The sequence below is a fragment of the Lygodium microphyllum genome, chromosome 23 (genome assembly GCF_053477565.2).
Source record: "Lygodium microphyllum isolate KBCC chromosome 23, Lygodium_microphyllum_v1.1.10, whole genome shotgun sequence".
NCBI classification, from domain to species: domain Eukaryota; kingdom Viridiplantae; phylum Streptophyta; class Polypodiopsida; order Schizaeales; family Lygodiaceae; genus Lygodium; species Lygodium microphyllum.
In genome coordinates, this window is record NC_141157.1 from 28,680,312 (window position 1) to 28,703,915 (window position 23,604).

Genomic DNA, 23,604 nt, shown 5'->3' on the forward strand with positions numbered 1-23,604 from the left:
GGCTGCTTCTTGCTACTCGATGAAATAACACCTGCACCCAAAGTAAAACAGTAACCTGTAGTAGACCGCCTGTGGTCCACGTCACCGGCCCAATCCGAGTCGCTCCAACCTGCAAGTACAAGATCTGACCCATCTGTCCCTGCGGGGTAATGAATCCCTAAATCAGACGTCCCCCTCAAATACCGAAGTATCCTCTGAGCAGCCTGCCAATGCACCGTCTTAGGTTCACTCATGAACCCTGCCAAGAGCCCAACAGCAAAACATAGATCAACCCTGGTGTTGAGAAGCCAAATCAAGGACCCAATCAACTGTCGATAGCGGGACGCATCCGCCAAAGGAGAAGCTGAATGGGAAGTGGCCTTCCAGTTCGGATCCATAGGAGTAGAGAGGGCCTGACAATCCTCCATCTCAAAAGACACCAAGAGCTCCTATACATATCTCTGTTGAGAGATAAAGATCCCCCTCTGAGACTGATAAATCTCATGGCCCAAAAAGAAATGGAGTAGACCCAAATCCGTCATCTCGAACGTCCGATGTAAAGCTGACTTCGTCTCCTGGACCTGCTGTGCATCATCATCTGTGACAATCAAATCATCAACATATAAGACAAACAGCACACAACCATTCTCGGAAGTGTGAACATACAGCTGCGGATCGGCCTTGGACCGCCGATATCCCAACTGAGACTGGAGGAACGAATCAATCTTCTCGTTCCAAGCACGCGGAGCCTGCTTGAGGCCATACAAGTCCTTCTTCAACCTGTAGACTTTCCCATCTGAAGAACCAAAGCCAGGAGGCTGCTCAACATAGATCTCCTTCTTCAAATCACCATTCAGGAAGGCCGACTTCACATCCAACTGATAAACAGGCCATCTCCTATGGCCAGCCAAAGCAAGAACAGCTCTAATGGTCACCATACGAGCTGTGGGGGCAAAAGTGTCATGACAGTCAATACCTGGGCGCTGTGCAAAACCTTTAGCAACAAGGCGAGCCTTGTGCTTATCCAAAGTACCATCACTGAGATATTTGGTCTTGAAGACCCACTTGACTCCAATCACCTTCTTCTTCGGGGGGCGGGGCAGGAGTGACCAAGTGCCATTCCTCTCAATAGCCTCCAACTCAGCTTCCATAGCTTTCTTCCATGGGGCGGACTGTAAAGCCTCCTTCACGGAGGTGGGCTCTCGATCCTGCATAACACGGGTCATCAAACAATAGTTGGAGCAAACCAGCTCCGTAGGATGTGCCTGGTGCCTCCGTGACCGCCGCGGACCATCCTGCGGTCCCCACTCCTCAGGAATCCCCTCGATCCCTGAATCACGGAGTGTGTCACGGGCCCAGCGAGGAGGAGGCCGAACCTCCCCTCGTCGTTCTCCTTCAGCAGAAGACTCTGGAATATCCACCGGTGGTAACTCCTCAGAGGTGTCCGATGGAACAGTAGACTCTGTGTCAGAAACAGAATCATAATCAAAAGGCACGGGCTCCAGTGGAACTGTAGGAGCCCAACTCTCCCCTGGATCTCCAAGAACGGGATGCTCCTCACCCGTTGAAGTAGCCGGAACCTCCACAAACCGCACATCACGGCTAGTGTACACATCCCGCTTGACGGGATCATACAGTCGGTAGCCTTGGGACTGGGAGCTGTAGCCAACAAATACCTGTTTTCGGGAAGCCGCTTCAAATTTATCATGGTGAGCCTTGGGAATGTGAACATAGGCATCACAGCCAAAGACCCGAAAGTAAGAAACATCTGGCTTCGTCCCAAAATAAGCCTCAAATGGAGTCATCCCTTCCACGGCCGAAGTAGGGGATCGATTAAGGATGTGGACTGCAGTAGCCACAGCCTCGGCCCACAGAACCTGAGGGGTCTGTCGGTGCTCCATCATGGTGCGCGCCATCTCGATCACACTGCGGTTCTTTCGTTCAAGAATACCATTTTCTTGAGGAGTATTGATATTGGCAAACTCCTGGTGAATTCCTCTATCTGCACAAAACCGAGCAAACTCATTAGACACAAATTCACCTCCCTTGTTGGATCGCAAGGTCTTCAACTTCCGGCCTGATCGGTTCTCCTCAAAGAGAAGCCAATCCTTGAAGTGCGAGAAAGCTTCTGACTTTAATGCCAAAAAATAGGCCCATGTCATCCTGCTATAGTCATCCACGATCAGCATGAAGTAGAGCTCCCACGAAGGGACTCATTCCTCATAGGGCCACATAGATCCGTAGATACTAGCTCCATTGGTGAAGTAGACCGCCGCGAAGCTGTGTGGGGAATGGCATCTCTATACTGCTTCCCCCGAATGTAGGAGACACATGGCTGCTGGCTCACCACTATATCCGGCAACCCTCGAACAAGCTGTCCACGTGACGCCCTCTGAAGATAGTCATAGTTCAGGTGACCAAACCGAGCATGCCATAATTCAGACTGTGACTGTGAAGTAACAAGAAGAGTAGAGAGGGCAGTGGAAGACTTCAGTTTGTAAATGCCGTTCTCCTCATATCCAGATGAGAGAACCTTCCTCGATCCACGATCAAGGACTCGCACCGTAGGACTGTCAAACTCCACCAAAAGACCAAGGGAGCAAATCTTATGAACTGAAAGGAGATGGTACCCTAATCCTGGTACATGCAAAACCTCTGAGGTATGGGTACCACCTCGTCCATCCGGAATAAGCTGCATCTTACCCCGACCTGCAACAGAAACTGAAGAGCTGTCTCCAATGAGAATCTGCCCACGCGAGGGTCGTAGCTGGGCAACACCATCTGATGAAGGAGTCATGTGCCGTGAGGCACCACTATCAACAATTCACTCTCGAGCTTGGGGAGCCGTCATCGCAGCATCAGAAGCATTCGGTGAAGCGTCCTCAATGACAGCTAGATGAAGAAATGCAGCTGATGAGGGTGCAGCCACCGCTCCAGAATCCTTGGTATCCTTCTTCTTGGTGTCCTTCGTATCTTTGTCAGGGCAATCCTTCTTCCAATGGCCAGTCTTTCCACAAATATGGCATGTGGAGTCTTTGTCCTTGTCCTTCTCCTTGTCCTTCTTGGACTTGTTATTCTCCTTCTTCTTCTTTTGGTCCTTCCCCTTCTTCTGAGAGGCTTGACCTGTCAGCGCCTCCGACTTGGAAGCATTCTGTCCCTTTAACTGTTCCTCTTGGTCCAAGACCATAGGAACCAACTCTTCCCACCGAAGAGTAGACTCTCGCCCCGAAGCAATAAGGGCAGAGTAAAATGTACCGAATCGTGGCGGCAACTGGGACAATAGTGTGATCGCCATGTCTTCGGAGGAAATCGGCTTCCCCGCATTCTGAACCTGCATCTGTAGCTGCCTTAGCTTGTTAATGTGTTCCCGTAGTGAAGAAGACTTATTTACGGACAAGGTCCGCATCTGTACCTCCAAAGAAACCCTCTTCATTAGGGTCATCCGATTGTACATTTGATCAAGCTCTAGCCATATCTCACGAGCCACCGTCAAGTGCTCGATGTGAGCGATCACGGCTGTAGTGCATGATAGAAAGAGAAAGGATCGAATCCTGGCATTCAGTTTGTCCCAATGAGACTGGGCCTTGGCCAACTCCGCACGAGCATCGGAAGAGAGTTTGGACTCATCTCTTACCGAGGGCCGGTCAATCTCCTCCTGTACCAACTCCGCCAAATCATAGGACTCAAGGATGGCCAACATCATGACGCGCCAAATGCGGTAGTTGTCGCCGTCGAGCTTCTGATCTGAAGGAAGAGCCGGTAAGACAGGCACCTTCCGGTCCATAATCGCCTGGAACTCCAAGTCCATCTCTGTAGACATCTTCACCTGCAATGCCTTCTCAAACGCAAAAGCAGCCCCCTCTGACTGGTTAAACTCAGCCTGCTAAGGCTCTTCCGCGTCCTGAAGCTTCTTCACCCGCCGGAGGCGATGAAAAAGCAAAACCTGCACTTGTAGGCTGAAAACTCAAACTTCCTCCGCGTCAAACAGCAGTAAACAGCAGCAAATCCACCACCTATACTCCTTTCCTGTGCGCCCACACTCGTTTCAGCCTTGTTCCAAGGCACAGCCCTCCTGTCTGCCCTTAAACGCAAAAAACGCAAATTTGTGTCGCGATGGAAACTCCTCTTCAGGTTGATTCTGCGCTCAGTCAGCCCTCAAACACTGCTCTGATACCATGTCAGAGTGCAGTGGTGCGGAAGCGTAGGACTGAGAGAGAGAGAACGCAGAGAGAGAAGGGAGAGAAAGAGACAGTGGATGATGAAGATCTGCTGTATAAAGAATGCTGAATACAAAGATATACACGGGCGCAGTGCGCTGGACTGTGTGTCTCCACCTCGACGATGCAACCTGCTGTCCACCTCGAAGTCTGCTGCAGTCTGCTGTCTGAAATCTGTGAACAGAGACAGAAACTGCGTGTCACCGGTCTGTAATCTGTGTCAGAGAAGTGTGTCTAGACTGCTGGGAACGTCGGGTACAAATAGCCGAGATCTGCCAGGAAATAGGGCGCCAGAAAATAGGGCGCAACCAGGAAATAGGTTGGCTGCATTAAATGAAGCCGACTGGGCTGCAGGCAGTCGGACTGCCATGTGGCAGTCCGACTGCACAGTCCGACTGCGCAGACTGCCACCAAACCTGCCCTGCTGCTGCCTCCTGCCTGGCTGTGATCTCTAACACACCAAGCTCGCACATCTCATTCCTGTCAAGACGAACTATAAAGCTTCAGGCATCGCAAGATTATTCATCAAGGAAATATTCAAACTTCATGGGTTACCCAAAAGAATCATTAGTAATCATGACTCTCTTTTCACATCACACTTCTGGAGGGCTATCTTTGAGGCTATTGGAACTCAACTCTATTTCAGCACAGCTTACTGTCCCCAAACTGTATCAAACAGAACGAGTCAATCAAGTCATTGAAAATATGCTTAGGGCATACTGTTGTCGTGAACCCAAAAAGTGGATTCAATACTTACCACTGGTTGAGTTTGCTTACAATGCTTCTTACCAACAGAGTATTTAGATAACTCCTTTTCAAGCATTGTATGGGCATGATTGTCGTACCCCTTTGAACTTCTCAAATCCAACTTTGAGGGTAGAAGCTTCAAGACAGATGCTGGAAGACATGGATGATTAAATCAAATCAATAAGACAAGACATTCAAGCTGCCAAGCATAGACAAAAGTCTTACGTTGACTTGAAACGGCAAGATAGATCCTTTCTCGAAGGTGACATGGTCTTCATCCGTGTACGTCCCAAAAAGAGTTCACTGTCCTTGGGAGAGTACAAGAAGCTAAGTCCGAGGTATTATGGACCTTATAAGATCATCAAGTGCCTAGGGCTTAATGCTTACAGACTACAGCTGCCCGCAACTCTAAAGATTCATAATGTATTCCACGTTAGCCTATTGAAAAAGTATCTACCTAATCTGAATAATGTACTCGATGATCAACAAATTGTAATGCCTAGCCAAGAAGTCCTTGAGCTACGGTCTGATAGAATCCTAGATGTTAGGGAGAGGCATTTGAGATCAAGGACCTTGAGAGAATATCTCATCCAGTGAAAAGATTATTCCGAAGAGGATGCCACCTGGATTGATGAAAATACTCTCAATCAACAATACTCCCAGGCCTTCTCGAGATGAGGACATCTCGATTCCTCTAAGGAGGAGAGGATGTAATATCTCTCCCGTGCCTCCCCCACGAGAACCCCCCCTTTTTAAAATTTTAACCTGTGTTTAAATTGATTAATTAAGGAAGCTGCCTTTGCATGTCAAACATAATGTGGTAGATAATTAGATAACTAAGCAACCCGAGAAAAGTGCGGTGGACGTGACTTGGGTCTGTCCTACGGAAGGGTGGTTTCGGTTAGCTGGGAACTTTTCTCAAAAGACGTTATAACGAGACTGTGAAGACCTAGAGTCAGTAGAGTTAGAACCCCGATTTATGCTGTTTTAGGGGAGCAGAATGGGACTATGCCTTATGGGCAGAAAGGTTGAGCTTCGCATCCCTCTCGTTTTCCATTCTTCATGAACCAAATGCAGCATAAATCTGCTTCGACTTTGTTGTTCCTATGCAAAGTGGTTCATCTGGAGCTGGACACTAGCTACTTTCTAGAGACTTGACTGATAGGAAAGAAACCTTGACTTCAGGTTGGTCCTAAGTGGGAACAGCCGGATACTTCCGCTTCGGGGCAGAGTCGGGAAGATCTAGATCGCAAACCCTGTGACATTTCTTGCGAGTGCCAGGTGGCGCTTTCTAGACTCCCCTCCCGATAGACGGGAGACTCAGGAATATACTATATAGCAGCCCACCGACTCGAGTATCTTCAGACCAACTTGAAGAGAATCAAGTGGATGGAGGATTTAAGGATCGTGAAGCTGTTCATCTTTGTCGAAAACTCGCGTAAACGCAACTTTGCATGTTAGCGGTCGGCAAGTCAAGCAGAATAAGTATGCCTATGAAGAAGTGACCCGGGTGATCTCTGTTGACAGAATCAAAGTGTTAGGGCGCTATGAGAAGAACGGGTATCAAAGGAAGGGATACCCCAAGCTTCCTATGACTTACCCTTTCCTGAAAATCTATGACCCCACTCCATATTATTATTCCGTCCCTGTAGCCGATTGTAACACAATCCTATTTTTTCCAAATTGATGTATTAATCAGCCTGTCCTACTTATCCAAAATAAATGTACTCAAAGGGATATGCCTTCATGAATAAATAAGACTTTTTACAATTGTCTAACTTGATCATAAATGTTAACTAAGGTGTTAAGTGATTAATCACTTAGCTGAAAAGCTGTGCTAGTCATATTAACGTAATATGAGAACGTATGATAAGATGTTAACGTAGTTAATCTTATTGTTCAGACGCAACCCCAAGCACAGGTTCCAAATCCGACTCCTGCACTAAGTCCAGCTGCGGCTCAAGAGAAGAAATTTCTTCTCAAACAAATTAAGCCACCCGAGTTTGAACTGCATCTACTAACCAAGCCATGCTTGCCAAACTTAAGCTAATAGGCGAAGCGAGACTTTGGTGGAAACAGTGGTGCAGAGACCAAGCGATCTCGGAGGGGACAGTCACTTGGGATAAGCTTAAGGAAGCTGTGCAAGAGAGGTATCTACCACCCGCCTACAGCACATAAAAGATGAATGAATTCTATGAGTTGAAGCAGCTAGGATTATCCCTTGAATCATATTATTTGAAGTTCGTCTCACTCCTAAAGTATGCACCTCCAATGGATATGACACAACAGATGTCAAAATTCTGTATTGGGTTAAATCCACCCATAAACACTCGATTGGAATCAATGCGCCCAATGGACCTACAAGATGCACTCATTCAAGCTGCTCTAATAATACAGGAGGTGCAGACCAAACCAAGGAACAACAGAATTTAGCCTTACAAAGATCAGAATAAGGGCATGTCTAAGGCTTAGACTAAGAGAGTACGGGGTCAAAATCAGGGCCAAAGAAAGAAAGCTAGGGTCAATGCTGTCAACAACTTTGTTCCAACACAAAGCAATGATCGCAACCCACATTGCTTCCATTGCAACGAGCCCGGATACTTTAAGAGGGAGTGTCCCAAGCTTGGCAGAGGGCATCGCCAGGGGTAATTCCAAGGTCAAAATAGAGCCGTTCATGGCCAAGGAACCACCGTTATGGCCAGAGGGAGAACCTCCAATGTTTCCACCAAGGAGCTGGACAATGAAGAAGATCCATCCATGGATGCTGACATTGAGAGGGCAACGGTTCACGTCACTCTTCACAAGAAGGGTTCAAATCGCCAATTCTTGGTGATTCAAACTCCATCAGAATATCAAGGTAAAAGCTTCAAAACCTTGATTGACTGTGGCAGTATACATTGCTTCTTTTTACTGATCTATGCAAAAAGATTAGGAATAGCCAGAATAGATACACCTACTTTACTTGTGGAATTAGCAAATGGTCGTGAGGTCACTTATACTAGGCAAACTGCTAAGGTGAAATTCCTATTGGGTGGGAAGCCAACTTCTGTGAGATTCAAGGTAATGAACTTAGGTGTCCACGAATGTTTACTTGGAATGGATTAGCTAATATCCAATGATGCCCACATCTACTGTGGGAAGGGCCAAGTCTCCTTCCGCAATTCTGAAGGAGAACTAGTCACGACTCAAGGTGAGGCTAGTAAGCCAAAAATATAGTTGGCAAAAGCAACACGGATAATAAAAGATGTTCAAAAGGGTCTACCTGTTTGTCTGACTAAACTGAATAAGCTAGATCAGAATTAGGAATCCGGAGAAGAACCTTCATGGTTAAAGGAATACGCAGACGTATTCCCTGAAGATGTGATAGAACTTCCTCCCCAAAGGGAAGTCGACCACGAAATCAAACTTGTGCCAAGAGCTGCACCGGTCGCAAAGAGGCCATATAAGATGTCCATCGCGGAAGCTATCGAACTGAAAGAGCAACTCAAGCAACTGTTAGACCAAGGTTACAAGGGTCCTAGTAGTTCACCATGGGCAGCTCCAATGTTGTTTCAAAAGAAGAAAGATGGAACGCTTCGCCTATGCATTGACTACAGAGGGTTGAACCAAGCAACCATAAAAAATAAATACCCCATTCCAAGAATAGATGAATTACTTGACCGTCTTCAAGGGGCGAAGATCTTCTCAAAGATAGATCTAAGATCTAGATATTATCAGATAAGGATCAAAGAAGAAGATATCCCGAAGACTGCATTCACTACAAGGTATGGACACTTCGAATTCCTAGTGATATCATTCGGGCTGACGAATGCTCTTGCTACCTTCAACATGTTAATGCACGATATCTTTAGACCATATCTTGATGACTTCGTACTCGTCTTTTTTTACGGTACCCTAGTCTACTAAAAATAGGGAAATGATCATGAACCCCAGCTTCGCATTGTTCTTGAAACAATGAGAGCATACAAGCTTTATGCCAAGAAGAAGAAGTGCACATTTTTCAAGCGACAGATTGAATATCTGGGTTTCATTGTATTAGTAGAAGGAGTTTCAGTAGATCCAGCTAAGGTCAGAGACGTTCTGGAATGGCCAATACCAACTTTTGTCAAAGAAATACATAGTTTTCTTGGGTTGACAGGGTGGTACAAAAATTTCATCAAAGATTATGCTTCGATTGCAACAGCGCTGACTGATCTACTAAAGAAGCAAGTAGCAATTGTATGGTCACCTGTTGAATAGACCAGCTTTGACAAACTAAAGCAAAGCTTAGTATCAGCACCCATCGTGAAACTTCTTGATCTTAGGAAGGAGTTTGAAGTGGTAACTGATGCTAGCGCACTTGCTTTAGGATGTGTACTTATACAAGAAGGTCATTTCGTAGCATATTCTTCAAGAAAATTGAAGATCCAGGAAAGGAATTATGCTACCCACGACCTAAAGCTGTTGGTTTTCATCCATGCTCTCAAACTTTGGAGACATTACTTGCTAGGTAACGTAACAGACCACAAGAGTCTTAAATGGATTTTCACCCAGAATGAGCTGAATATGAGGCAAAGTCGATGGATCGAAGTGCTGGAAGAATATGATTTTGAAATCAAATATAGGCCTAGAAAAGAGAATGTAGTTGCCGATGGACTCAGTCGCAAGGCATTTCTAAATTCTCTCATTTTGCAAGATCCATCAACAGCAAGGTCTCTAGCCACAAAGGTATCAATGCCAAACAACCCGATTCTTAAGCTAGCAAAAGAAGAGGTATATCATGACCCATTCTATCAGAAAATGCTAAGGGAGATCCCCATCAAGGATCAAGACCCGAAGCTAAAGACGAAGTATCAAGAATTCTCCATCAGTAGCGGACTTGTCTACTTTAGGACAAGATTATGTATCCCTGCAAGCCAAACTCTCAAGCAGAAGATTAGTGGAATTATGTACCACTAGCACCCAAGCAGAAAAATATGTGAAGGCATCGGACTTATGCTAAAGAAAGTACACCCACATGTATCTAGAATGATCATTCACAATAAAAAAGAAGTATAGTGTGTTCGAGGCGGTGGTGGATGTCGGTCCACAAAGATCAACATGAAATAATCTAAGAGGCGCCTCAACTCTATGTGTAGACTATTGAGGCAATGGGATACGTTGTTGCTTCCTAAGTTTACAAGCTTTACAAATATCTTGCGATAGCTTTAGGCGGGGAAGCCCCCATCAACCATTTGTCAATATGATAACTCATAAATAGAGTTGTATCCGAGATGCCCTAAGTGAAAATGCCAAAGACACTTAGTGCTTGTAGGTTCCCGTGTAGTGCCTATAGCTTGGAAGCGGTGGAACTAAGAACCTTGGGTTGTTGGCGCTTGAAAAGAAATCATAGACCGAGAGGTACTGGTCACTAGGCTATGTTGCACCGGGAGCAATCGCTAATCCAAGCTAAGAGTCGAGGACCTTGAATGTGGTCGTTGTGAATAAGATTGTTTGACCCAATCGACAAAGCTAGTGAATGAATAACAAGTTTTGGGGGGCATATATACATCATTCAATGTAGCATGATCTGACCCTAGGTTAGTGGCAAAACTGATATGATTGTAAGTATGTATCTTGATTGAGGAGTTGTTCCGAACTCAAACTCATTCGGTTGCAAGGGCTGGGGAAATGAAAATGTTCTCAATGTGGATCATATGATGGGTAGATCCACTATCCACAATCCAAGGAATAGTTAGAGTACTCTGCTATAACAAGTCGGCCTCTACAGTTACCTCGTCAAGAGGCAACTCGTAGATGTGGACGAGACTCGCATCCTCAAATGTCTCTAGGCAGACAATGTGGGCCTTTGTAGACCAATCAGACAAGTCCTTTGGCATTGAGAAATTTGTCGGATGTGACGGTTGACTTGTGGCAGCATGGGTCTGGCCTTGCCACTACCCCTACTAAGGGTTGCCACCACCCTGCCTCCTCTGTTGGGGGTTGCTTGATTGAGGAGCAAGGTTTTAGGTCTTAGATTTTGGTGGTGTGCTTCTTGCCTTTGATCAATACTTGTTGTCAAAGTGGCTAGTGTTTTGACAATGTTGACAATACGGATTTTTCTTCGGTACATTCAGCAACCTAGGTTTGAGAGATTACCAGGAGTCTCATGGGGTCTCACTAGATTGATTTTGAGTTTGCTTTTTATTTTGAGTGGAATTTTGATTTTGTTTACCCTCCTTGCTGTCCCTTTTGAGAAGAACCAACAAGAGCCTCCTTTGTAGAGGTCAAACTATAAAATAGCTGAGCATAATGTAGTGATGGACACTCAAATTCATAGAATGTGAGCATAGTGGGCTATGAGATCACTTGCTGCACAAAATGGAAGTATTTACTCGACAGCTTGTTTAGAAATAATGTGACCTGATCGTCGAAGGACTTAGCAGCCCATGCGGTAAGTGTGTCGGACAGCAGCAAACGCAGCAAACAATGATGTTGGATCAGTGCTGGATAGAGGCAGGCCGTAGAAGAGAGAGAAAACTGCAAACGCAAATTCATTTGATGATGTGGCAGCAGTCTGCTTAGTAAACACAGGCAGCAGATGATGTGGCAGCAGCCTGCACGTAAATACAGGCAGCAGATTGATGATGACAGCTAGGATGAGGTTGCTGATGGCTGGGTGGCAGCCTGCAAACGCAACAGTTTCCTAACATGGATAGGCTGTGCTACAGCAGTGCAGCAATCAGCAGCAGTCGCCTAGCTGAAAACAGTGCGTTTGCAGGCTGGCCGGCAGCTTGCAAACGTAGCAGCTTTCTGACATGGACAGGCTGTACAAAGTAGTGCCCCAATCAGCAGCAGTCGGCTAGCTGAAAACAGTGCGAATCAGCAAGGAAGAGGCTGGAAACAAGCGCCACATTGATGTAGACAGCAATGGACAGCTTCAACTGAGATGCCCTTCGTGAATGGGGTGTGGCTAGCGAAGCTAGAGGGCCTGAAACCTGCAAAAACGAGATCGAGCTGAATGGAGGGAAGCCTACCTATTTATAGAAAGTTTCAAGACCTCGTACCGTGCATTGTTTTAAACTCTCTCAAACTGCAAACCATTTTAGGGTTTTCATTAATTAAGCATCTTTGGGGCTATTCAAGAGGCTAATTCAGCATGTAATGCTTATTTTAGCGCAACACCATGTACAATGGCAATACTCAATGGGTATCAAAGTGTAACATGCAAAGTGGTAATCAAAGATATACAATGCAAAGCAAGGTGTAGAGTGATATGCAATACAATGTCCATGTAGGGATACGAGAAGCGGGGCAGGTGGATGGAGCACTACGTGACTAGCTATGAGACTGAATGATGGGCTGCTATGTGTGTCAAGGATACAATGATACCACCATGTGACAGCATCCTCTCTATCTCCATCCAATCAGAATTGGTGGGTACAATATGTCACATATCCCTAATGAGGTGGTGTATAGATAGCGTTTAGACTAGTCTCTCAACTCTTACAAGTGTTGCTTGTACCACCAAGGGATTTGCAGCCTCTCTCTCTAGTACAGTCTCTATTTTGGTATCCTTGCACCCTTGGTTGGCTTTGCAGCTCCAATCTCCTTAGTTCTCTTGACTATCACCCCTCTTTGTGTAGGTGCAATGTTATATTTACTATTTGGAAAAATCGGTGAGGTGGTGATTTGCTCCCTCTCGACATGGTGCTTGACAAGCACAATGATGTGTAGAGCCTCTGGATCTCAAGTAGAAATTGGCCTAAGCATCGCTAATCTTGGGGGTTCCATGGCTAGTCTTAGGGAGGTATCCCCTCTGAATAGTGTGGAGTATCTCACTCGAAGTGTACCATAGGCCATGCATTTGTAGAAAATATGCATATGTCTAGGTAAGGTCTCTCAATGAGATCATCAACTATGGTCCTTAGAAAGTGGTCCTTATAGTATGACATCTTTGGGGGGAGGGGCTTTCAAGTGCAATCCACATGTATGGTATGTGCAGTTGATCGAGATCCTCACATGACCAGGTTCCTCTTAGTGCAAGGGAAGTGTAGGGAGGGGCCTTGTGTTGTGTTGTGTGTGTGTGTGTGTGTGTGTGTGTTCCAACATCTGGAAAAATACTTGATGATCCGTAAGCAGGGCATTTTGGTCTCGCTATGACTATAGCCTTTCAATTGGCCTTATTCACATTAATTGCAACCTCATTTTTATTAGTCTCCATTTCAAATATCTTTCATCAAGAAAAAAGTTTCCTAAAAAAGTGAATCCTTTGCTTCCTTTCCTACAATTGGCTTTCCGATCGAGTGCGGTGCAACTGCACTTTGGAACAAAAACAAAATCGCAAATCAATTGTTCAAGTCACACTCAAGGGTAGGGCATTCCCATTAGAAATAGATGCTTCCGATCCGAATGTTAAAGTATCGGCGGGGCGGGAAGCAAAGGATCCACTTGTTTAGGAAACTTTTTCCATGAAGAAAGATTCTTGAAGCTCCAACTAAGAGAAAGACAGAACCGCCAGTTGTGTATAAAATGAATTTTGTAGCTGAATAGAGTTGGTCTCGCCATTGTTTTTGGTCATTCCACCAAGTATAATGGGATTAACAGAGAGAGAAAAGGCCTACATGACTCGTCAGAAATGAAAAAAAAAAAACCTTGTGTTACCCAAGCACAAGGTCCAACGCAGAAGAGGTGAGCCATTGCTCTACCTATGCATACCATGAGCTTCCATCCCCTACCTCTGTTAATTGCCAAGAGGTCTCAAAAGCTCTCCTAGGCAATCCATTTGGATGCATACCTCATATATTGTGTATAAAGCCAATGGTTTGAAAAAGAGCCTCCATCATCATAGTTGGTGTTGCAAACTTTGCTCTAATGTTCTCATGTGGTACTATTGGTTTGTTGTGGATTGTTCGTGGGAGCAGGATAATTTATGGCCTTTTAATTTGTGTCCATAGATAGGTAGCCAAACCAAGGGTCTAGACAAGCGCTCCATACATCATGGTTGGTGTAGAAAATGTATTTGACAACCAGCCTTGAAGTGTCCCTAGGTCTAGTACATTCATACTAAGTTGCTTCATAGCTAGTGTAACCAATGCTACTAGTGCCCATCCGGGTGTCCAATGATATAACAACCCCCCCTTATGATTGATTGCTGTCCTCAACAATATCCTTAGGAATGAAGTGGATGTTTTAATGAATGTATTGAGTCTCCAACTTTAGTCAAATTTTTCACTTGATCAAATACTCGGGAGAAATCGTCCAATGGGATTGTTTCATCATATGATCAAGGACTAATTTGGGTTTGAGTGGAACGTAAGGAGCAATGTGGTCATTTTGCGAGACTTCCTCAATCCAAACCATCAATTTACTTTGCCTCAATCATTCTTTCGAACGACTCAAATGTAAAACTAGGTAAACTCAAGTATTGGGAGGTAAATCAAGCTCGTAGGATACATTATTTATCTTCTTGGTAATTTGGAAAGAATCACAATACATTGAAGATAATCTATAGCACTTGCTAGTAGTTAGTGAATCTGAGTCCTTTGGGAGGAGAAACTTGCATTGCCTCCTAGAGTTCTTGAGGAGTACAATTTTGTTTAGTGTCAAACATGGCACGATCTTAGGCCATTTTAACACTTTTCTTCATAATTGTCAACATCTCCTACATATCATTCAAAAGTCAACTATGGACTATATTTTCACCCCCTTAAGCTTAATGGCAAATACTGATTTTGGCTCGTAGCCATACATTAACATAAACGGGCTTTACCCAATAACCAAATGCTTAGCATTGCTATAAGCAAACTCAATCTGAGGAAGGTAATGCTACCAATTAGATTGTCTATGGAAACATAAGCACATAGTATATCCTCCATAGGAGGATTGTGACGTTCGATGGTGTCCCATTAGTACCATCTGATACTAGTATGGTACTAATCAAACTTATAAATCTTGGACTTGTGTTCAATTAAAAAAAACGTTACATATAATTTTTGTAGTTGACAATCTTGGACTTTAAACATACATTTAGAGTCTTTATTATAAAGTAAATGCAGAAAGGGATAGAGAGGTTGAGGGAGTAGGAAGGCAGAAAGGTTAAGGAAGTAGAGAGAATGAGGGAGTAGAGAGTGTGGGAAGCTCAAGTGAGTAGATACTAGAATGGATGGATGAGATGGGGGAGGGGAGAGATTTTTACATAGAGGATTTAGAGTTATGGGGGGCAGGGTATAGGTAGATTGTGTTTTTTTTTTTGGGGGGGGGGGGGGGGGGACACACACAGAGAGAGAGAGAGAGAGAGAGAGAGAGAGAGAGAGAGAGAGATGGCTGCATTGAGTGGGAGAGAGCAATAGACTTTGGGTGTGAGAGGAGAGAGGAGAATTGTTGGCCCTAGCATAGTTAACTGACCTAGTAAACCCATCAGATGCCTTCGGACGAGATCGAATGAGTCCTACGGGACAATACGGATTGGATGGGTTGGCTTGTCTGTCGGACATGGACAAGCCTGCTCCATAGTTAAGTTAGTCTTATGAATCTGTCCATCAGTCTCAAAATTTCCAAGGACAACATCGACAATCAAGTCTCTAACTTCTAGAAGCCTGTTTGCTAGAAATGGCCAGTGAACTTAGGATTAGAGTTATTGCCTATTTCTTTGGGCAAACTATAAAGTCTATATAGATGTTTGACAAAGAGGTGCTCCAACTCCTGCATCTTTGTTGGAGTTTATCAAGTTATTTTTGTTAGTCGGTTGACTCGATCCAAATTGTATGTGTGACCTCGATTCATACAAGGTAATCCTACTGCAAAATCCGTTTTACTAGAATTATTATTAACATAACCTCGATTGTACTAGAATTGTTACAAAATCCATTGTACCAAGATTATTACAAAATCCTACTAAATATTTATATCATAATTATTATTAACATTATTATTTGAATGAAAGAGCAATACATTGTACCATTGATGACTAAACTCATCAATCAAAAGTCCAAAGAATTATAGTATTGGATTGAAATAAGCAACCTTGGCACCATTCAAACCCAATAACCAATAGTCAAACCCTCTGCATATTGGACTCTATATTCTTAGCCAATGGGTGCCATGTGCAGTTAAAGTCTTTGCACTAGCTAAGAAGAAAGAAAATTATGAGTAGAGCTCTTATCAAATAACATTGTAATTGATTGGCTGTTAATATTACCAATACCCTTCAAAAGGTTGTGCAGGCCAAATGTAGTTTATTTACAGAACAACCCTAGGATTAAGGGACTCCACAATAGCAGCGTCAAAGGAAATCTCTTTTCCACTGCAAGATGGTACTGACAGGTATACCTATATGCATATTGGATGAACTTCATGATTGTGCCATTATTCTTTATGGTGGCAGCCTACACTCCAGAACATTCTTTTTTGGAGGGGAGTTTGATTTGATATGTTTGGAGTTCTGGTCACAAGCATCCAATCAGAGTATATAGGTGGAAGTGTGTACTATGCTTGTTTTAACCCACTGCATGAGTGATTAAAAAAAAACAATAGAAAGAGATAAATTAGTATGTCGTTTTTAGCAATGGATAGAAGAAGTTTGTTTTCTGAATTATTGTGATAGAGATTAGCATATAAGAGATATTGGCAATCTTGTATGCACAATACTTTATTGCAGACTTATTTAAATGTTTCTAACATCTTCCTAAGTGAAGTCAATACAAATGTTAGTTTGGCCTAAATTGTCTTCTCATTATTAGAACTGGATTGCATAAGTTCCATTTTTATGTAATTGTCTGGTTATATGCCATCATTGCATTGATCTCATGGAGGCTTATCTGTGTTAGAATTGTTTCTGAGCTTGTTCAGAGACATGAAGGAGCTTATCTAACTCAATTCACTTGGTCCACAGGAAGACTATGTTGCTTGGGTTTGTGATCAAGATGCATATGCTTGTAGTGGCCAGAAGTGTTCTGCACAGTCAATACTATTTATGCATGAGGTAAATGTTGCTAATTTACAAAACTATATAGCTGCTTTAAGTCTAAGGGCATTATTTACTCAGAATGATGGTAGTTTGAAACCTTAATTTAAATTACGCCTTTTCATGAAAAAGTAGGCTAACATACAGGATTCTGTGCAGAATTGGGCATCTTCTAACTTCATTGCAAAACTGGGCAACCTTGCTAAGAGGAGAAAGCTTGAAGACCTTACGATTGGTCCAGTTCTCACAGTAAGCTAATTGTGCAATCCAGTACGATTCTTTGTTGTTCAGTAAAAATGGCTAGGTTGTAGTTGTGGTTTGTGACTTGGCATTTAATCTGAGCTGTCATAATCCAAAAAATTTCACAACTAGAATACAGAATGCGTCCTTGTTTTGTTCACTGCCATTTTTTTGTGGTTTATAAAGCATATATTCTTCTGGTCTATAATATTTGAGCCATATGACTGCATTTTTGTGTACTTTAGGCCCTAGGGTTAGAAGTCCTTCACTATGTGGAAAGCTAGAGGAACAACTCTTATTTTTAAGAATAATGCATTATAGATGTTAGGATGATATTCTTACCAGTCAAATGCCACACACTTAGTGGGTTCTATCTCAAGCAAATAAAATTTATTTGTTAATCGTGTAGAACATGTTACTGTACGCTTCATGGGAACACCACACTAGAGCTCTTTTGTACAGAATTTTTAATCTTCTATTTTTTTAAATAGAAGCTTTGAGTTGTATTTCACACTTGTATATAGCAACAAGTGTTCGAGTTGTACTCGCTTTGCATATGGCATAGGAACAGTCTTTTATCATGTACAAGATATAGTTTAGTAGGTTACTTTTACTCCTGTGCTTGAGTGACTTATGTTTTTCCCCAGGAGAGACTAGACTTTCTTTGGAGACTTCTTGGACCTTCATGGACCGGTGCTGGACCTGCCTCAAGAACTGCCCCACCAAAGGTTTTTCCCTCCAGACTTTGTCTGGAGACTTCTAAATGCAGATGGGACCCATATGCAAGTTCCCAACCACCCAGAGATTTTTTGGTTTGACAATCTGGGAAAAACCTCCCCCACCACTCCATCTCTAGATATTGATATTGTATGAAGATGTTTTGCCCTCCCGTCTCTTCAGCCATAAAAAGAGAGGAGAGGCAACCAGTGTATCAAGCAATCATTTTATGTTAATAGAAGTGTGCTCTTGCAAATCTATGTACTCTTGTCTCTCACCACTGAGACGTCACTATCTTTCTCTTCTCATTCTTGTCTCCAGGCTTCTCTTCACTTCCCCCTTTCACCACAGACTTCACTTCTCTCTCCTCCCTCTGGACTTCTTGTATCTAGCCTGTCTCCATACTTTTCTCTCTTCCCTCTTCTCTGTAGAATTCACTCTCTCTCTGCTCTTTCCTGCAGGCTTCCTGCTCTGCCTCTACCTCTACTTCTTTGTACTTCTCTCCAAACTTAGACCTCTCCCTCTCTAAACTTCATGTCTTTGTTTGTCTAGGCTGTTCTGTCCACTCTTCTCTCCAGACTCCTTTGTATGACTTCTCTCTTTCCCAGACTCCTGTATCTCCTGACTTCTTTGTCTCTAAACTTCTCTGCCTAACTTTGCTCTTCCCCAAACTTCTCTGTCTCCAGACTTCTCTGCCTCCAAACTTCTCCTCTTCCCTAGACTTCTCTGTCCCTAGACATCACCCCTTCCCAGATGTCTGTCTTCCAACTTCTTGCAAGTGGACTTCTCTGTGTAACTGCTCTGCATCATTGTCCCTATTCCCTCCAGGGTCCTCTTTCCTGCTAGACTTCTCTCCCCTCTTTTCTAGACCTTCCTTCCCAGTCCTCTTTGCATTAACGAGGTATGTCAAGGAATTTGGAGGCATAGGCATTGATTGCATAGCCAGCATATTGCTATGAGGAACCCCCCGGCACTTCGTACCCGCACCGTCATGTGACAACCACCCCTACAAGTTACACAAGCATCAGGGGATATCTTGATAGCATGTGCAAGCATTTATGAGCATGTGATCTAAGGACACCAAGCAGATACAATACATACGTTTACAAGTTTCCAAACCCAAATTGCATGAAGTTCGATTGAGTACCCATGCCAGAGAACAAAAGGTGGCTACCATGTTGCATGTGGATGTGAGAAAACGTATCGTTTTAAATCCCCAATCATATTGTCTTAGTTAAAGGGACTCACAAATACATGGATGAGGTGCTGAACCTCAAAACGCAAGCATATTCAAGTGTCAAGCATAGTGATCTGAAAACACAAATTCTGCAACAGTTAATAGGCAATGTTCTAGGCCCAAGAGCATGCAAAAAGACATAGGCAACAACACACACACACAGACACAGACACACACACACATATATGAGCATAAACAAGGATGAAGCCGAAACACTTAGTTTGGACTCCAACCTCAACTGGGATATTATCAAGAATTCGGTGCTAATACAATGTTGAAACTATGGGATGCAAAATGAGGTCACCCTCAGTTGAACGTGGTGGCCAGACTTGGCATGGGCAATAATTTCAAATTATTTGCACGTTTGGTAACCCTTTTATTGGGTCTCTGCAAGGGCAAAAATGGTGAAAATATATAGTGATGGTGGGATGGATCAATGCAACCCCTTTTAAATGCAAAGCCTTCATTTTGGAGAATGTTGGTGGGTGGCCTCCCACTTGTTGCGGCCTTCTCAAGACACCATTTCAAATGGCTCCTGCTTTTTTCATACTATTGCTGAAGAGACCCCTTATAATATGGTCTCTCCTGTCTGGAGTCATCATGAGTTTCTCTTCTTTTTGTAGGAGATACCATTGCATTTTGCAAACAAAACTAGTTGCAGTATAGGGTATTACATATGGCCCATGTGAAAAGCAAAATGCTGTCATTGGCTTCTGCTTCTTGCTGCTAAGTCAGTCATGCTTTTGTCATAATGTTTAGAGACTGGTCAATACAGATTTTGATCATGGCTGATACCTTCTTGAAGTTCAAACTCAAGGATAAAGAAGTATTTACTTTGTAACTTATAAATCTTTCAGGTAACAACAGACCGAATGATGGATCATATCAATAGATTGCTGGCAATACCTGGTTCTAGATTGCTTTTTGGTGGAACACCTTTACAAAATCATACAATTCCGAAAATCTACGGAGCGTTAGAACCCACTGCTGTTTTTGTCCCACTTGCTCAGATGCTGAAAGATGAACATTTTGAGCTTGTGACAACTGAGATTTTTGGTCCTTTGCAGGTTACAAATTGCTACTCTACATATTTGACTTGTGTAACTTTGCATCCAAACATTGAAGCTTCAAACTTGGCTGATGAAATGAAATTGTACAGGTTATCACAGATTACAAAAGCAACGAGCTACCATTTGTTCTTGAAGCATGTGAGAGAATGCATGCACACTTGACAGCAGCTATTGTTTCAAATGATCCGCATTTTCTCCAGGTACCACCATCATTGTTCTGTTTTCTTGTGAACTTTTGTTAGTATGGGAGAAATGTTCGGGAATTTAAATGAAATTCAAGCTTAGTGTGGCAATGATGTTTGGAAATGAACTTAGAAGAAATTAAAAGTGTCATCTTGTGCTTGTAAATTTTTTTCCTACCTGTGTGTCATGTCCATTTGAAGCTTTGTGGTGGTTTAAGGACATTGTGTCAATGTGTCATCCTGTTTGTAACTAATTCTGTAGTAAGAATACACGTGTTAGATGCAGTTTAGCATCTCTTATAGCTACTGTGGTAAATTTTTATTAAATATACCTCAAGTGATAAGCATCACCAATGTAAACATTTGCAAAATATGAATCCCTCTACATCAATGTAAAATACATAGAAACGGATGCTTTAACTGACTAGCTCTTTATTGAAGGGAGAAATTAGCTACAAGGCTAGTAAACATCCAATCAAGTGGTCTGTAAGGCCACAACATGTTGGGAATCCCTAGGTGAAAGAATGTGGCAAACTCCCATGAATCAATGGTGACCTCTTGCCTCTTATTCATGCAATCTGAATAACCCTACAACTTGAATGATCTTTGTTCATGGATGGGTCAATGTCTTCATAAGTAGAATATGGTTGCTCTATAACATCACTGCATCTGTCTGTCCAAATGTACCAAGCTATAATGCTGCCAAGGAGATCCCATTTGTAATAGTGACCAGTTGCCCACTCTGACGAAGAAAAGTTCAAAGTGAGTTGGCTTCGCTCAATGGCTTGCTTAGTTCACAATTCAGTGTCCTTTCCATGAAACTAGTCTATTGTTATGCAAAGAAAAGAGAACTAAAAAGATCCGAAAAAGGATCTCCAAGAGCTCAGAAGAGGCTAGTCTATGTTGGGTTACCATGGTCCTCCAAGACCAGGGGTAATGGTCTTTAATCTCCAGAGCAATAGCTCCTTCCACTACTTCTCACGTGGAATAAGACCTCTAACAATGAGCTTCACCAATAGGGCTCTACTTTGACTATCTGGGCTAGTGATCCCTAAACCACCTCTACATCTGAGCTCAATGATGATGTCCGGTGCTGTCTTCATTGTGGTTGGGCTCCCATATCCTCCAAACCCATTGATTCCACACCATCCAAAGCCTTGCCCTACCACATCCACTTTCTTCGCACATGATTTGGTGAGAAAAGCGATACAACACCTACAATATGGACGATCGATAGGATCAGACAAGTATACAAGGTGAGCACTTCATTTATATAGTGGACATTTTGGCCCCTCTCCTTATTTTCATGTTTAACAAGGCATTGATGGGGAAGGCTTTCCATACAAGTAGACTATGCATACCATTGTGCCTATCCACAATTCTAGAGATCCCAGTAACTACAAGGCCATCATGGTGGGCCACACATCGGACAAAATATATGGAGCAATGATGGAGGCAGAGATGAGTGCTTGTGCGAAGAGAGGGAGATTGAGAGTCCTAGGATAGATTGGGTTCAAAGAGGGGCTCTGTATACTTGACCACAACTTCACCCTAAGAGGCATGATTGAGCAAGTGAAAGCTAGGAAGAAGAGATCCTATTGCTCCTTTGCGAATTTCCGCAAAGTTTTTGATACATTCACACAAGATACAACTGTAACCTGTCCACCTGTTCACTTGTAAGACACGTCTTAGCAGCCCATTGGGAAGAGAGTCCAGAAAGCGCCGCTCGGCACTCCCACGGAATGTCATGGGGTTTGCGATCTAGGTCTTTCCGAGTCTGCCACGAAGCGGAAGCATTCTGGTCGTTCCCACTTAGGACCGACCTGAATCAGGGTTTTCCTAGTGGTCAAATTCCTAGAACGGAAGCTAACGTCAAATCCCAGGCGAACTACTTTACGTAGAAACGTCAGGGTCGAAGCGGATTCATGCTGCACTTGGTTCAAGAAGAATGGGAAACGAGAGGGATGCAAAGCTTGACCTCTCTGTCCGTAAGGCATAGTCCCATTCCGTTTCTCTTAAACAGCATAAATCGGGAACTCTAGTACTCTAGATTCTAGGTCATCGTTCCTTGCTATCAAATTCCTTCGAGAAAAGTTTCTGGCCAACCGGGACCATCCTTCCGTAGGACGGACCCATGGTCACATCCACCGTACTTTCCTCAGGGTTGCTTTAGTTGTCTAATTACCTACCACATTTAGTTTGATAAACAAAAACAGCTTCCTTAATTAGCCAATTAATCACCGGTTCCTTCACATAACTTAAGCACTGACAAAGAAAAACAATGTCAAACAAGTTCCTTCTCAACAATTGATCTTATTTATCAGTCTTTGGAATACATCATAATAATCCAGTCTGAAGGCTATTCCATAATTCAGCCCAAAGGCTAATTCATAATCCTCAGGGATTAATAATCCAAGTTTCCGCCCGTAGACTAGTATGCGGGCCTCGAGATCCAATCCCGAGTTACGTCGGCCTCTTGTGCAGGACTCGAAGGCAAGGGATTTACGACTAGAGCCTCCCCTAGCACCTAAGCGTCCTCGGTAGGCAGGTGGTAGATATCTTCCTCGCACAGCTCTTTTAAGCTTCTCCCAAGTAACTGACCCTTCCGAGATCCCTTGGCCTTTGCACCATTGCTTCCGCCAAAGCCTTGCTTCGCCGGTAAGCTTCAGCTTGGCGAGCATTGCTTGGTTGGCGGGTACAATATCTGTTGCTTCAAAATAATCCTCCATGGATTCAATCGAGATCTCGGCATCAGTTTGGACGGTCCTTCCCTTGCCATCAAATTCTGGTGGCTTGATTTGCTCGAGAAGAAACTTCTTCTCCTGAATCACGGTCGTGCTTGGTGTAGGGATCGGACTAGGAATTTGCACTTGAGGTTGTGTTTGGGCATTGAAATTCTTTACGTTAAAAGCTTGCTAGGCGTTTCTCACATTACATTTCATGCCCAGTTAAGCTTTCAGCCAAGTGACCTAATCACTTAACTTCTTTATCAATACTCACAGTCAAGACAATCATTGATAAAAAAAAGTCTATTTCATTCATATGGGCATAGCCCTTTCGAGTACAATTATTTGGGAAGATGGAACAAGCTGATACCAGAGAAACAGGGAACGGCCGTTCTGGCCTATAGGAACGGTTTAACGCGTTCCAGATCCTTGGAGGAGGTGAAACGGCCAGGGAACGTTTCCTGCCGTTCCCTGTGCCGTTCCCTGCCGTTCCCCCTGCCATTCCCTGTTTGGAACGGCCATTCTAGGCCTGTTGACCAAAAATTTACATGTTTCCATGTTTTTTC

The 23,604-nt window shown here is 43.6% G+C and overlaps 1 protein-coding gene across 2 annotated transcripts in view; it reads left to right on the top strand.

Annotated features, from left to right (window-relative positions):
* The window catches only part of ALDH12A1 (aldehyde dehydrogenase 12A1), a 156,416-nt gene that overhangs the window by 118,411 nt on the left and 14,401 nt on the right, over window positions 1-23,604 (top strand). For both annotated transcript variants that reach the window (XM_087664088.1, XM_087664087.1), the window contains 4 exons: window positions 16,795-16,884; window positions 17,026-17,115; window positions 19,918-20,127; window positions 20,220-20,330. In XM_087664088.1, the coding sequence (XP_087520214.1) occupies window positions 16,795-16,884; window positions 17,026-17,115; window positions 19,918-20,127; window positions 20,220-20,330 (501 nt within the window). The remainder of the gene's footprint in view (window positions 1-16,794; window positions 16,885-17,025; window positions 17,116-19,917; window positions 20,128-20,219; window positions 20,331-23,604) is intronic.